The 17,270-nt window shown below is 41.9% G+C and overlaps 1 protein-coding gene across 4 annotated transcripts in view; it reads right to left on the reverse strand.

The window, feature by feature from the left end:
* The window catches only part of abhd6a (abhydrolase domain containing 6, acylglycerol lipase a), a 35,408-nt gene that overhangs the window by 5,622 nt on the left and 12,516 nt on the right, over positions 1–17,270 (reverse strand). For all 4 annotated transcript variants that reach the window (XR_005052689.1, XR_005052688.1, XM_036984303.1 and 1 more), the window contains exons 3-5: positions 14,648–14,807; positions 10,471–10,584; positions 4,313–4,445 (exon numbers count right to left, since the gene is read on the reverse strand). Coding sequence is in view for 2 of the 4 variants with exons in the window: in XM_036984303.1 (XP_036840198.1) it covers positions 4,313–4,445; positions 10,471–10,584; positions 14,648–14,807 (407 nt within the window). In the remaining 2 variants the exon portion in view is untranslated. The remainder of the gene's footprint in view (positions 1–4,312; positions 4,446–10,470; positions 10,585–14,647; positions 14,808–17,270) is intronic.

Genomic DNA, 17,270 nt, shown 5'->3' on the forward strand with positions numbered 1-17,270 from the left:
TCGCTGGTTTTCTGACCCTCCCAAAAGATAGAATTTGTCGATAATTGGCCCTCTTTCTGGGACTCACCCACAAACAGGACCAAGCCTGGCCTGTTGAGTGACGGACCCCATCCTAGCTGGAGGGGTGCTCTCATCTTATCTACGAACATAGACAGGGCTCCAACTCCCCTAGCTCCACAATGAAATAGGGTGCAGGCCAGACAGCAGGCTGTTAGCCATTCTGCCAGCTTAGTGGAGACTGCCACTAGCACAGTCAGTGTAGCCAGCTCAGCTATCCCCATTGAGACCATGTCTGTGCCTCAATCTAGGTTGGGAAAAACTAAACATGGCGGTGTTCGCCTTAGCAATCTCACTAGGATAAAGACCACCTCCATTCCTGTCATTATTGAAAGAGATCATGATACCTCACATCTCAAAATAGGGCTACTTAATGTTAGATCCCTCACTTCCAAGGCAGTTATAGACAATTAACTAATCACTGATCATAACCTTGATGTGATTGGCCTGACTGAAACATGGCTTAAGCCTGATGAATTTACTGTGTTAAACGAGACCTCACCTCCTGGCTACACTAGTGACCATATCCCCCCGCGCATCCCGCAAAAGGTGGAGGTGTTGCTAACATTTACGATAGCAAATTTCAACTTATCCGTTTTCAGTTTTTGTGCTTCTTGTCATGAAATCTATGCAGCCTACTCAATCACTTTTTATAGCTACTGTTTACAGGCCTCCTGGGCCATATACAGCGTTCCTCACTGAGTTCCCTGAATTCCTATCGGACCTTGTAGTCATAGCAGATAATATTCACATTTTTGGTGACTTTAATATTCACATGGAAAAGTCCACAGACCCACTCCAAAAGGCTTTCGGAGCCATCATCGACTCAGTGGGTTTTATCCAACATGTCTCCGGACCCACTCACTGCCACAGTCATACTCTGGACCTAGTTTCGTCCAGTGGAATAAATGTTGTGGATCTTAATGTTTTTCCTCATAATTCAGGACTATCGGACCACCATTTTATTACATTGGCAACAAATAATCTGCTCAGACCCCAACCAAGGATCATCAAAAGCTGTGCTATAAATTCTCAGACAACCCAAAGATAACTAGATGCCCTTCCAGACTCCCTCCACCTACCCAATGACGTCAGAGTACAAAAATAATTTAACCACCTAACTGAGGAACTCAATTTAACATTGCGTAATACCCTAGATGCAGTCACACCCCTAAAAACAAAAAAAACTTATAAGAAACTATCTCCCTGGTATACAGAAAATACCCGAGCTCTGAAGCAAGCTTCCAGAAAATTGGAACGGAAATAGTGCTCCACCAAACTGGAAGTCTTCCGACTATCTTGGAAAGACAGTACCGTGCAGTATCGAAGAGCCCTCACTACTGCTCCATCATCCTATTTTTTCAACTTAATTGTGGAGAATAATAACAACCCAAAACGTATTTTTGATACTGTTGCAAAGCTGACTAAAAAGCAGCATTCCCCAAGACAGGATGGCTTTCTCTTCAGCAGTGATAAATTCATTAATTTCTTTGACTAAAAGATCATAATCATTAGAAACCAAATTACGGACTCCTCTTTAAATCTGCGTATTTCTCCAAAACTCAGTTGTCTATACAGAACTACCAGGACCTCAGATCAATGGAGACGCTCAAGTTTTTTAATCCTCTTTCTCTTGACCGATTCATGAAAATAATCATGGCCTCTAAACCTTCAAGCTGCATACTGGACCCTATTCCAACTAAACTACTGAAAGAGCTGCTTCCTGTGCTTGGCCCTCCTATGTTGAACATAATAAACGGCTCTCTATCCACCGGATGTGTACCAAACTCACTAAAAGTGGCAGTAATAACACCTCTCTTGAAAAAGCCAAACCTTGACCCAGAAAATATTAAAAAAACTAAAAATCAGCCTATATCGAATCTTCCATTCCTCTCAAAATGTTTTGAAAAAGCTGTTGCGCAGCAACTCACTGCCTTCCTGAAGACAAACAATGTATACGAAATGCTTCAGTCTGGTTTTAGACCCCATCACAGCACTGAGACAGCACTCGTGAAGGTGGTAAATTACCTTTTAACGGCATCAGACCAAGGCTCTGCATCTGTCAACGTGCTCCTAGACCTTAGAGTTGCTTTTGATACCATTGATCACCACATTATTTTAGAGAGATTGGAAACCCAAATTGGTCGACACGGACAAGTTCTGGCCTGGTTCAGATCTTATCTGATGGAAAGATATCAGTTTGTCTCTGTGGATGGTTTGTCCTCTGACAAATCAATTATAAGTTTCGGTGTTCATCAAGGTTCCGTTTTAGGACCACTATTGTTTTCACTATATATTTTACCTCTTGGTGATGTCATTTAGAAACATAATGTTAACTTTCACTGCTATGCGGATGACACACATCTGTACATTTCGATGAAACATGGTGAAGCCCAAAAATTGCCCTCCCTGGAAGCCTGTGTTTCAGACATAAGGAAGTGGATGGCTGCAAACTTTCTACTTTTAAACTCGGAGAAAACAGAGATGCTTGTTCTAGGTCCCAAGAAAGAAAGAGATCTTCTGTTGAATCTGACAATACATATTGATGGTTGTTCAGTCGTCTCAAATAAAACTGAAGGACCTCGGCATTACTCTGGACCCTGAGCTCTCTTTTGACGGACATATCAAGACTATTTCTAGGACAGCTTTTTTCCATCTAGGTAACGTTGCAAAAATCAGAAACTTTCTATCCAAAAATGCAGAAAAATTGATCCATGCTTTGTCACTTCTAGGTTAGACTACTGCAATGCTCTACTTTCCGGCTACCCGGATAAAGCACAAAATAAACTTCAGTTAGTACTAAACACAGCTACTAGAATCTTGACTAGAACCAAAAAATGTGATCATATTACTCCAGTGCTAGCCTCTCTACACTGGCTTCCTGTTAAGGCAAGGGCTGATTTCAAGATTTTACTGCTAATTGCTCCTACCTATCTCACCGATCTGGTCCTGCCGTACATACCTACACGTACGCTACGGTCACAAGACGCAGGCCTCCTTACTGTCCCTAGAATTTCTAAGCAAACAGCTGGAGGCAGGGCTTTCTCCTATAGAGCTCCATTTTTATGGAACGGTCTGCCTACCCATGTGAGAGACGCAAACTTTATTGAAGACTCATCTCTTCAGTGGGTCATATAATTGAGTGTAATCTGGCCCAGGGGTGTGAAGGTAAACGGAAAGGCTCTGGAGCGACGAACCGCCCTTGCTGTCTCTGCCTGGCCTCTCTGCCTCTGACCCTATTACACTGGCTTACTGGTGCTCTTCCATTTCTTCCCTAGGAGGGGTGCGTCACTTGAGTGGGTTGAGTCACTGATGTGATCTTCCTGTCCGGGTTGGCGTCCCCCCTTGGGTTTGTGCCGTGGGGGAGATCTTCATGTGCTATACTCGGCCTTGCAAACCCACAGTTTCATCCGCTGTCTCGGTGGCTGGTCTCAGAAAATCCCGCAGGTGAAGAAGCTGGATGTGCAGGTCCTGGGTTGGTGTGGTTACACATGGTCTGCGGTTGTGAAGCCAGTTAGACACACTGCCAAATTCTCTAAAACAAAGTTGGCGGTGGCTTATGGTAGAGAAATTAACATGTAATTCTCACAAGAGCTCTGGTGGACATTCCTGCAGTCAGAATGCCAATTGCATGCAAAAATCTGTGGCATTGTGTTTTTGTGACAAAACAACACATTTTAGAGTGGCCTTTTATTGTCCCCAGCACAAGGGGACAATGATTATGTAATGATTATGCTGTTTAACCAGCTTCTTGATATGCCACACCTGTCAGGTGGTTGGATTATCTTGGCAAAGGGATAAATGCTCACTAACAGGGATGGAAACAAATTTGTTCACAAAATCTGAGAGAAATAATATGTTTGTGCGTCTGGAACATTTCTGGGATCTTTTATTTCAGCTCATGAAACACGATGTTTGCGTTTATATTTTTTGTCCAGTGTAAATAAACATCTAAGAAAATGATCCCGAAGGCCTGTTGGCATAAGGAGTTCTATAATTCATTATATAATTCATAATTTGAGCATTTATTTATTAATTGTGAATCAACATTAGGAATATTTCAACCCCACAAACACACCCTTGTTAAAAAGACAACTAAATTATAGAATAGGTAGCAGATATTTTAAAAATAATAATAATAATAATAATAATAATAAAAGTGTTGTTATATGATTGCAAACTTGCGGGAAACTATGTCATTATGGACATTTTCTGCAGCCATTTTGAAAAGTTACTTTAGAACTGTAAACTGTACCTGCCGGACAGATGAGGGTGACACTGCAAAGGTCGTTGGGGTAACGGGCAGCGTACACTCCAGCAACGTTTCCTCCCATGGAGGTGCCCACGAGATGGAAGGGCCTCTTGGTCAGACGGACACTCTCCACGAACTGGACACACACAGAGGGGACACAGAGACATGTACTGTAATCCAGCATGAAAACATACCAGTAGCAGTTCACAGCAGCCGCTAAGGAAGAAATCATTGTTTTAATACTTTAATAGGTAATTACAACAGTCTGCATCTGAGAGCACTATGCCATTTCATTATATACAGAATATATATATTTAGGGCGGCAGGAAGCCTAGTGGTTAGAGAGTTGGGCCAGTAACCGAAAAGGTTGCAAGATTGAATCCCCGAGCTGACAAGGTAAAAATCTGTCGTTCTGGCCCTGAACAAGGCAGTTAACCCACTGTTCCTAGGCCATCATTGAACATAGGAATTTGTTCGTAACTGACTTGCCTAGTTAAATAAAGGTAAAATAAAATACAAAAATAAATATATATACATACACAGTATAAGATAATAAGTTCCCATTTCCCCCAAAACATGTATCTTTATGTATCAGTATGTTTGAATTCAACCATATGATTTGGCTCTGAATTTCTGTCATTTTTTCCCCAGGGGATAATAATGAAAATGTAACCAATCTTTTATGGATTCTTTGAGGAAATTAAGAAATAATGCAGTAACGAAGTAAAGTGACAAGACATTATTCGTATAAAAGTAAATATTTTGAAAAATAAAAAGTGATTTGGACTTTTTCTAAGATTTTACATGAGATCCAACTCATATTTACATATAGTTTGAATCCATGAGGCTTTCAGGGATTGATTCAAAGCTTCAATGTTCTTTATGTTCAGCCCTCCATTGTCATGTGTAGTATAGATGTATTTCCGTTCGTTTCTGGTAAACTGAAAGATCTAAAAGATGTAAAGACTGCAGAAATGGGGAAGTGACAAGAAGAGACAGACGAACTGAGAGACCATGAATGTGTTTATCAACCACACTCTAACAAAGACAAACCCTTATCTTTCCACTGCAATAGTCTTTCGTCAATCCTCAACTAAATGGAATGTACAGTGCATTCGGAAAGTATTCAGACCACTTGACTTTTTCAACATTTTGTTACGTTACAGCCTCATTCTAAAATGCATTAAATAGTTTTTTCCCCCTCATCAATCTACACACAATACCCCATAATGACATCACAATACCCCATAATGACATCACAATACCCCATAATGACATCACAATACCCCACAATGAAAAAGAAAAAACAGCCTTTTAGAAATTCTTGCAAATATATTAAAAAAAATAAAAAAGGAAATATCACATTTACTCAGTACTTTGTTGAAGCCCCTTTGGCAGTGATTACAGCCTCGAGTCTTCTTGGGTACGTCGCTACAAGCTTGGCACACCTGTATTTGGGGAGTTTCTCACATTCTTCTCTACAAATCCTCTCAAGCTCGGTCAGGTTGGATGGGGAGTGTCGCTGCACAGCTATTTTCAGGTCTCTCTGGAGATGTTCAATCGGGTTCGAGTCCGGGCTCTGGCTGGGCCACTCAAGGACATTGAGAGACTTGTCGCAAAGCCACTATGTTCTCTTGGCTGTGTGGTTAGGGTCGTTGTCCTGTTGGAAGGTGAACCTTCGCCCCAGTCTGAGATCCTGAGCAATCTGGAGCAGGTTTTCATCAAGGATCTCTCTGTACTTTGCTCCATTCATCTTTCTTCGACCCTGACTAGCCTCCCAGTCCCTGCCGCTGAAAAACATCCCCACAGCATGATGCTGCCACCACCATGCTTCACCATAGGGATGGTGCCAGGTTTCATCTAGACATGACGCTTGGCATTCAGGCTAAAGAGTTCAATCTTGGTTTCGTCAGACCAGAGAATCTTGTTTCTCATGGTCTGAGTCCTTTAGGTGCCTTTTGGCAAACTCCAAGTGGGCTGTCATGTGCCTTTTACTGAGGAGTGGCTTCCGTCTGGCCACTCTACCATTAAGGCCTGATTGGTGGAGTGCTGCAGAGATGGTTGTCCTTCTGGAAGGTTCTCCCATCTCCACAGATGAACTCTGGAGCTCTGTCAGAGTGACCATCGGGTTCTTGGTCACCTCTCTGACCAAGGCCCTTCTCCCCGATTGCTCAGTTTGGCCGGGTGGCCAGCTCTAGGAAGAGTCTTGGTGGTTCCAAACTTCTTCAATTTAAGAATGATGGAGGCCACTGTGTTCTTGGGGACCTTAAATGCTACAGCAATGTTTTGGTACCCTTCCCCAGATCTGTGCCTCGACACAATCCTGTCTCAGGGCTCTATAGACAATTCCTTAGACCTCATGGCTTGGTTTTTGCTCTGACATGCACTGTCAACTGTGGGACCTTATAAAGATAAATGCGTGCTTTTCCAAATCATGTCCAATCAGTTGAATTTACCACAGGTGGACTCCAATCACTTTGTCGAAACATCTCAATGATGATCAATGGGAACAGGATGCACCTGAGGTCAATTTCAAGTCTCATAGCAAAATGATCTGAATACTTATGGGGTATTGTGTGTATATCGGTGAGGAAAAAATATAATTTAATTTAACATTTTAGAATTAGTGTGTAATGTAACAAAAAAAGTTAAGGGGTCTGAGTACTTTCCGATTGGTACGCAACATGGCAAAAGTTAGTTAGACTTCCTTAGGGAACCCGCTCTGAAAATGGAACATTTCTCATCATTTTCGCCGGGCATAAAATGGGACCCATGTTGTCCAAAAAGTTATACTTTTAATTTATCTGTCAAATAAATTTTTGCCCCCCCCCCCCCCCCCCCCAAGAGTCTTCATGATCATCCAGGTGATTTCAGGTGCTTTTTTGGAAAACTTGAGTCAACTTTTTGGACGACATGGGTCCCATTATGCGTGGTGAAAATCAAACCCTGCATTCCACAGTAAGAACCTCATACCAACGGTCAGCATGGTGGTGGTAGTGTGATGGTTTGGGGATGCTTTGCTGCATCAGGACCTGGACGACTTGCATTAATTCTGCTCTGTATCAAAGAATTCTACAGGAGAATGTCTGGCCATCTGTCTGTGAACTGAAGCTAAAACGCAGCTGGGTCACGCAGCGAGACAATGATCCAAAATACATAATCAAGTCTACATGAAAATGGTTTTGGAATGGCCTAGTCAAAGTCCAGACCTAATCCAATTTGAGATGTTGTGGCAGGGCCTGAAACGAGCAGTTCACGCTTGAAAACCCACAAATGACCCCGTTCTGCATGGAAGAGTGGGCCAAAATTCCTCCACAGCGGTGTGAGAGACTGATCATCAACTACAGGAAGTGTTTGGTTGGAGTCATTGCAGCTAAAGGTGGCACAACCAGTTGTTGAGTGTAAGGGGGGCAATTACAGTTTCACACTTGGGAATTGGGGTTTTATAACTTTGTTAATGAAGTAAAAATATGTTTTGTTATTTGTAAACTCAGGTTCCCTTAATCTAATATTAGGTTTTGGTTGAAGATCTGATTGGCAAAAAAATGGCGCTGAAGAACATGCCTGACGTTTTACATTCTTTTACCAATTGTGCTGTTTTGTATTTTTTTTTGCATAACTTATTTTTTAACTTATTGTGGCTCCTACCGTCTCTTATGACTGAGAAACACTTCTGGACATCAACACGGAAGAAATGTTTTCCTTCAACGAGTCCGACAAAAAAGGATATCCTATACTGGAACATTAAAAACGGTATTGAATCTTGTGTTTCACCGAGACGTGGCTGAACGAAGAAACAGACAATATAGAGCTGGCAGGATGTTCCATGCACCGGCAGAACAGAGACGCTACCTCTGTTAAGAGGGGGGTGGAGGTATTTTTGTCAATAACAGCTGGTGCGCGATGTCGAATATTAAAGAAGTCTAGAGGTATTGGTCGCCTGAGGTAGAGTACCTTATGATAAGCTGTAGACCACACTATCTACCAAGAGGGTTCTCATCTATATTATTCGTAGCCGTCTATTTACCACCGCGAAGCTGGCACTAAGACCGCTCTCAACCAACTCTATAAGGCCATAAACAAGAAAATGCTCATCCACAAGCGGCGCTCCTAGTGGCCGGGGACATTAATGCAGGCAAACTTAAATCAGTTTCACCAAATTTTTACCAGCATGTCACATGTGCAACCACGGGGGGAAAAAAAATCCAAGACCAACTTTACTCCACGAACAGAGATGCATACAAAGCTCTCCCCCGAAATCCTTACAAGCAAAAACTAAAGCAGGAAGTACCAGTGACTCGCTCAATAGGGAAGTGGTCAGATGACGCGGATGCTAAGCTACAGGACTGTTTTACTAGCACAGACTGGAACATGTTCCGGGATTCATCCAATGGCCATCTGAAGATGTTTTTTTACATTGTTTTTATTTGACCTTTATTTAACCAGGAAGGCAAGTTCTCATTTACAACTGCGACCTGGCCAAGATAAAGCAAAGCAGTGCGACACAAACAACAATACAGAGTTACACATGGAGTAATCAAACAAGCCAATAACACAATAAACAAGTCAATAACACAAAATAAAAAAATAAAGTCTATATACAGTGCAAATGGCATGAGGTGGTAAGGCAATAAATGTGCCATAGTAGAGAAGTAATTGCAATTTAGCAAATTGACACGGGAGTGATAGATGTGCAGATGATGATGTGCAAGTAGAAATACTGGTGTGCAAAAGAGCAGAAAAGTAAATAAAAACAATATGGGGATGAGGTAGGTAGTTGACTGGATGGGGTATTTACAGATGGGCTATGTACAGCTGCAGCGATTGGTTAACTGCTCAGATTGCTTTTGTTTAAAGTTAGTGAGAGAAATATAAGTCTCCAGCTTCAGCGATTTTTGCAATTCGTTCCCGTCATTGGCAGCAGAGAACTGGAAGGAAAGGCGGCCAAAGTAGGTGTTGGCTTTGGGGATGACCAGTGACATATACCTGGTGGAGCGCGTGCTATGGGTGGGTGTTGGTATGGTGACCAGTGAGCTGAGCTAAGGCAGAGCTTTACCTAGCAAAGACTTATAGATGACCTTGAGCCAGTGGGTTTGGCGACGAATATGTAGCGAGGGCCAGCCAACGAGAGCATACAGGTCGCAGTGGTGGGTGGTATATGGGGCTTTGGTGACAAAATGGCACTGTGATAGACTGCATCCAATTTGTTGAGTGTTGGAGTGTTGGTGGGCGGTATATGGGGCTTTGGTGACAAAATGGCACTGTGATAGACTGCATCCAATTTGTTGAGTGTTGGAGGCTATTTTGCAAATGACATCGCCGAAGTCGAGGATCGGTGGGATAGTCAGTTTTACGAGGGTATGTTTGGCGGAGTGAGTGAAGGAGGCTTTGTTGCGAAATAGGAAGCCGATTCTAGATTTAATTTTGGTTTGGAGATTTTTAATATGAGTCTGGACTGAGAAATTACAGTCTAGCCAGACACCTAGGTATCTGTAGTTGTCTACATATTCTAAGTCGGAACCGTCCAGAGTAGTGATGCTAGTCGGGCGGGCGAGTAGCGAACGGTTGAAAAGCATGCATTTAGTTTTACTAGATTTTAAGAGCAGTTGGAGGCCACAGAAGGAGTGTTGTATGGCATTGAAGCTCACCTGGAGGGTTGTTAACACAGTGTCCAAAGAAGGGCCAGAAGTATACAGAATGGTGTCGTCTGCGTAGAGGTGGATCAGAGACTCACCAGTAGCAAGATCGACATCATTGATGTATACAGAGAAAAGAGTCACCCCGAGAACTGAACCCTGTGGTGCCCCCATAGAGACTGCCAGAGGTCCGGACAACAGGCCCCCCGATTTGACAAACTGAACTCTATCTGAGAAGTAGTTGGTGAACCAGGCGAGGCAGTCATTTGAGAAACCAAGGCTGTTGAGTCTGCCGATAAGAAAAAGGTGATTGACAGAGTCGAAAGCCTTGGCCAGGTACTTACTATGACTGAGATATGTGGTTGTCTCACCTAGCTAAAGAGACTAAAGAGGCTAAATGACTCAATTGTAAATGTAAAATGTGACTTTGGTACAGTAACAGTATACGGTGTTTACAGTGGTGTAACGTGACGGAGAGCTTACAGAAGAAAAATGAATGTAATCAATCAATCAACCTATCAGTACCTGTCGTATCCTCTTGACCTGTCCCTCTATGGAATAGTCTCTGGCATCGGTACGGCTGGTGCCCTCGTGTCCGGGCATGTCAATGCACAGCAGGTGCTGGTGCTTGGGCAGGAACTACAGGGAGACAAACAGCACAGTTAACACCTCAACCACACTGTCTATCGACTACAGAAAGACATACAGCACAGTTAACACCTCAACCACACTGTCTATCGACTACAGAAAGACATACAGACATACAGCACAGTTAACACCTCAACCACACTGTCTATCGACTACAGAAAGACATACAGACATACAGCACAGTTAACACCTCAACCACACTGTCTGTCGACTACAGAAAGACATACAGACATACAGCACAGTTAACTCCTCAACCACACTGTCTGTCGACTACAGAAAGACATACAGACATACAGCACAGTTAACACCTCAACCACACTGTCTATCTACTACAGAAAGACATACAGACAGACAGCACAGTTAACACCTCAACCACACTGTCTATCGACTACAGAAAGACATACAGACATACAGCACAGTTAACACAGTTATATACAAGGTACATCACAGTTAAAAACGAAAAACATTACTTGAGTCTACATATCCTGTCTACTTTATCCATTAATGATCCTTATCCTGTTATTACACTAATAACAACATTGTATTAGCGCGTTGCATTATTTAGTAGGTATTAACATTGTTACAGTAGTAATTACATCGTTACAGTATTTAGGTATTAACATTGTTACAGTAGTAATTACATCGTTACATTATTTAGTAGGTATTAACATTGTTATAGTAGTAATTACATCGTTACATTATTTAGTAGGTATTAATATTGTTACAGTAGTAATTACATCGTTACATTATTTAGTAGGTATTAACATTGTTACAGTAGTAATTACATCGTTACAGTATTTAGTAGGTATTAACATTGTTACAGTAGTAATTACATCGTTACATTATTTAGTAGGTATTAATATTGTTACAGTAGTAATTACATCGTTACAGTATTTAGGTATTAACATTGTTACAGTAGTAATTACATCGTTACAGTATTTAGTAGGTATTAATATTGTTATAGTAGTAATTACATCGTTACATTATTTAGTAGGTATTAACATTGTTATAGTAGTAATTACATCGTTACATTATTTAGTAGGTATTAATATTGTTACAGTAGTAATTACATCGTTACATTATTTAGTAGGTATTAACATTGTTACAGTAGTAATTACATCGTTACAGTATTTAGTAGGTATTAACATTGTTACAGTAGTAATTACATCGTTACATTATTTAGTAGGTATTAATATTGTTACAGTAGTAATTACATCGTTACATTATTTAGTAGGTATTAACATTGTTACAGTAGTAATTACATCGTTACATTATTTAGTAGGTATTAACATTGTTACAGTAGTAATTACATCGTTACAGTATTTAGTAGGTATTAACATTGTTACAGTAGTAATTACATCGTTACAGTATTTAGTAGGTATTAACATTGTTACAGTAGTAATTACATCGTTACAGTATTTAGTAGGTATTAACATCGTTATAGTAGTAATTACATCGTTACATTATTTAGTAGGTATTAACATCGTTACAAAGGTATAACAGCAATCAGTCAGATGCTATGGACTGGTCAGAACCTGGCTATGGACCTGGCTATGGAATGCAGGGGGAGACTGGTCAGAACCTGGCTATGGACCTGGCTATGGAATGCAGGGGGAGACTGGTCAGAACCTGGCTATGGACCTGGCTATGGAATGCAGGGGGAGACTGGTCAGAACCTGGCTATGGACCTGGCTATGGAATGCAGGGGGGAGACTGGTCAGAACCTGGCTATGGACCTGGCTATGGAATGCAGGGGGAGACTGGTCAGAACCTGGCTATGGAATGCAGGGGGAGACTGGTCAGAACCTGGCTATGGACCTGGCTATGGAATGCAGGGGGAGACTGGTCAGAACCTGGCTATGGACCTGGCTATGGAATGCAGGGGGGAGACTGGTCAGAACCTGGCTATGGAATGCAGGGGGAGACTGGTCAGAACCTGGCTATGGACCTGGCTATGGAATGCAGGGGGGAGACTGGTCAGAACCTGGCTATGGACCTGGCTATGGAATGCAGGGGGGAGACTGGTCAGAACCTGGCTATGGACCTGGCTATGGAATGCAGGGGGAGACTGGTCAGAACCTGGCTATGGAATGCAGGGGGAGACTGGTCAGAACCTGGCTATGGAATGCAGGGGGGAGACTGGTCAGAACCTGTCTATGGACCTGGCTATGGAACGCAGGGGGGAGACTGGTCAGAACCTGTCTATGGACCTGGTCTGATGTACTATGGTACTGTTTACTATGGTACTATGGTACTATGGTACTGTATGGTCTGATGTACTGTTTACTATGTTTACTATGATACTACTGTATGGTCTGATGTACTGTTTACTATGATACTGTATGGTCTGATGTACTGTTTACTATGTTACTGTATGGTCTGATGTACTGTGATACTGTTTGGTCTGATGTACTGTTTACTATGATACTGTATGGTCTGATGTACTATGGTACTGTATGGTCCGATGTACTATGGTACTGTTTACTATGGTACTGTATGGTCTGATGTACTGTTTACTATGATACTGTATGGTCTGATGTACTATGGTACTGTTTACTATGATACTGTATGGTCTGATGTACTATGGTACTGTTTACTATGATACTGTATGGTCTGATGTACTGTTTACTATGTTACTGTATGGTCTGATGTACTGTGATACTGTTTGGTCTGATGTACTGTATGGTCTGATGTACTGTTTACTATGTTACTGTATGGTCTGATGTACTATGGTACTGTTTACTATGATACTGTATGGTCTGATGTACTATGGTACTGTTTACTATGATACTGTATAGTCTGATGTACTGTTTACTATGGTACTGTATGGTCTGATGTACTGTTTACTATGGTACTGTATGGTCTGATGTACTGTTTACTATGTTACTGTATGGTCTGATGTACTATGGTACTGTTTACTATGATACTGTATAGTCTGATGTACTGTTTACTATGGTACTGTATGGTCTGATGTACTGTTTACTATGGTACTGTATGGTCTGATGTACTATGGTACTGTTTAATATGATACTGTATGGTCTGATGTACTATGGTACTGTTTACTATGATACTGTATAGTCTGATGTACTGTTTACTATGGTACTGTATGGTCTGATGTACTGTTTACTATGGTACTGTATGGTCTGATGTACTGTTTACTATGTTACTGTATGGTCTGATGTACTATGGTACTGTTTACTATGATACTGTATGGTCTGATGTACTATGGTACTGTTTACTATGATACTGTATGGTCTGATGTACTGTTTACTATGTTACTGTATGGTCTGATGTACTGTGATACTGTTTGGTCTGATGTACTGTATGGTCTGATGTACTGTTTACTATGTTACTGTATGGTCTGATGTACTATGGTACTGTTTACTATGATACTGTATGGTCTGATGTACTATGGTACTGTTTACTATGATACTGTATAGTCTGATGTACTGTTTACTATGGTACTGTATGGTCTGATGTACTGTTTACTATGGTACTGTATGGTCTGATGTACTGTTTACTATGTTACTGTATGGTCTGATGTACTATGGTACTGTTTACTATGATACTGTATAGTCTGATGTACTGTTTACTATGGTACTGTATGGTCTGATGTACTGTTTACTATGGTACTGTATGGTCTGATGTACTATGGTACTGTTTACTATGATACTGTATGGTCTGATGTACTGTTTACTATGATACTATATGGTCTGATGTACTATGGTACTGTTTACTATGATACTGTATGGTCTGATGTACTATGGTACTGTTTATTATGGTACTGTATGGTCTGATGTACTGTTTACTATGGTACTGTATGGTCTGATGTACTATGGTACTGTTTACTATGTTACTGTATGGTCTGATGTACTGTTTACTATGATACTGTATGGCCTGATGTACTGTTTACTATGTTACTGTATGGTCTGATTTCAGGTTGACATTATATGTGATATTCAGCAGACACTCAAAGCGACCTAAAGTGTATTTTTAGTAAATGTGATTCCTGCAAAATATGTGCATGTCTGTCCTACGGCTGTCCATACTGTACCTTAGCCACAGGCAGCCACATGTCCTTGTTAGCAGAAAAGCCGTGGAGCATGAGAATAGTGGGGCGGCCCGGACCAGGCTTCCCTCTGTGGGAGTAACAGAACCGGTAGCCTCTGTTCTCAGAGTAGACAACCTGCAGGCCCAGCCGCCGACGCCAGTACCTGATACGGGGCCGGGGGAGACAGTCATGGGTCAATTAACTAGTTAGGAGAAAGACAGAACATAGTGAGTTAATGACTAACAGAAAGGCAGTAACAGGAAAACTAACAGAAAGGCAGTAACAGGAAAACTAACAGAAAGGCAGCAACAGGAAAACTAACAGAAAGGCAGCAACAGGAAAACTAACAGAAAGGCAGTAACAGGAAAACTAACAGAAAGGCAGTAACAGGAAAACTAACAGAAAGGCAGTAACAGGAAGGCAGTAACAGGAAAACTAACAGAAAGGCAGCAACAGGAAAACTAACAGAAAGGCAGCAACAGGAAAACTAACAGAAAGGCAGCAACAGGAAAACTAACAGAAAGGCAGTAACAGGAAAACTAACAGAAAGGCAGTAACAGGAAAACTAACAGAAAGGCAGCAACAGGAAAACTAACAGAAAGGCAGTAACAGGAAAACTAACAGAAAGGCAGTAACAGGAAAACTAACAGGAAAACTAACAGAAAGGCAGTAACAGGAAAACTAACAGAAAGGCAGTAACAGGAAAACTAACAAAGGCAGTAACAGGAAAACTAACAGAAAGGCAGCAACAGGAAAACTAACAGAAAGGCAGTAACAGGAAAACTAACAGAAAGGCAGTAACAGGAAAACTAACAGAAAGGCAGTAACAGGAAAACTAACAGAAAGGCAGTAACAGGAAAACTAACAGAAAGGCGGTAACAGGAAAACTAACAGAAAGGCAGCAACAGGAAAACTAACAGAAAGGCAGCAACAGGAAAACTAACAGAAAGGCAGCAACAGGAAAACTAACAGAAAGGCAGCAACAGGAAAACTAACAGAAAGGCAGCAACAGGAAAACTAACAGAAAGGCAGCAACAGGAAAACTAACAGAAAGGCAGTAACAGGAAAACTAACAGAAAGGCAGTAACAGGAAAACTAACAGAAAGGCAGCAACAGGAAAACTAACAGAAAGGCAGTAACAGGAAAACTAACAGAAAGGCAGTAACAGGAAAACTAACAGAAAGGCAGTAACAGGAAAACTAACAGAAAGGCAGCAACAGGAAAACTAACAGAAAGGCAGTAACAGGAAAACTAACAGGAAAACTAACAGAAAGGCAGTAACATGAAAACTAACAGAAAGGCAGCAACAGGAAAACTAACAGAAAGGCAGTAACAGGAAAGCTAACATAAAGGCAGTAACAGGAAAACTAACAAAGGCAGCAACAGGAAAACTAACAGAAAGGCAGCAACAGGAAAACTAACAGAAAGGCAGCAACAGGAAAACTAACAGAAAGGCAGCAACAGGAAAACTAACAGAAAGGCAGCAACAGGAAAACTAACAGAAAGGCAGCAACAGGAAAACTAACAGAAAGGCAGCAACAGGAAAACTAACAGAAAGGCAGTAACAGGAAAAAAAACTATAGTACGTGCAGTAGGGAAAAAGGGCTTGTCGAGTAACCCCCCCCCCCCAACAATGGACATAAAGGGCTTGTCGAGAAACCTCCCACATAAAGGGCTTGTCGAGAAACCTCCCACATAAAGGGCTTGTCGAGTATCCCCCCCCCCCCCAATAATGGACATAAAGGGCTTGTCGAGTATCCCCCCCCCCCCCAACAATGGACATAAAGGGCTTGTCGAGTATTCCTGGGGAGTGGGCCGTTATAAGGAGTTCAAAGCGGACATTTGGAAAGAGCCTGAAAGAAGAAGGGCTCTGCTGAAAAGCATGAGTCAGCAGGTCAGTGAGAGGTCTGCGCCCCAGACATCACTCTCAAAGAATGGACATGAAGTGAACTTGATTGACAAAGGAGAAGAAGAGTGCCTAGGAGATATGTCTTGGCTGTGGACAGTAGAAGAGGACAAAACTGAATTAGGGCCTCTTCAATGTGAAAGCAGACTGAGTATGTGAAACCATCTCGTAATGGTCCAGGGTAATGGAGTGAAACCATCACGCAATGGTCCAGGGTAATGGAGTGAAACCATCACGCAATGGTCCAGGGTAATGGAGTGAAACCATCACGCAATGGTCCAGGGTAATGGAGTGAAACCATCACGTAATGGTCCAGGGTAATGGAGTGAAACCATCACGTAATGGTCCAGGGTAATGGAGTGAAACCATCACGTAATGGTCCAGGGTAATGGAGTGAAACCATCACGTAATGGTCCAGGGTAATGGAGTGAAACCATCACGTAATGGTCCAGAGTAATGGAGTGAAACCATCACGTAATGGTCCAGAGTAATGGAGTGAAACCATCACGTAATGGTCCAGGGTAATGGCGTGAAACCGTCACGCAATGGTCCAGGGTAATGGAGTGAAACCATCACGCAATGGTCCAGGGTAATGGAGTGAAACCATCACGCAATGGTCCAGGGTAATGGAGTGAAACCATCACGCAATGGTCCAGGGTAATGGAGTGAAACCATCACGTAATGGTCCAGGGTAATGGAGTGAAACCATCACGTAATGGT

This window comes from Oncorhynchus mykiss, chromosome 7 (assembly GCF_013265735.2).
Source record: "Oncorhynchus mykiss isolate Arlee chromosome 7, USDA_OmykA_1.1, whole genome shotgun sequence".
NCBI lineage: Eukaryota > Metazoa > Chordata > Actinopteri > Salmoniformes > Salmonidae > Oncorhynchus > Oncorhynchus mykiss.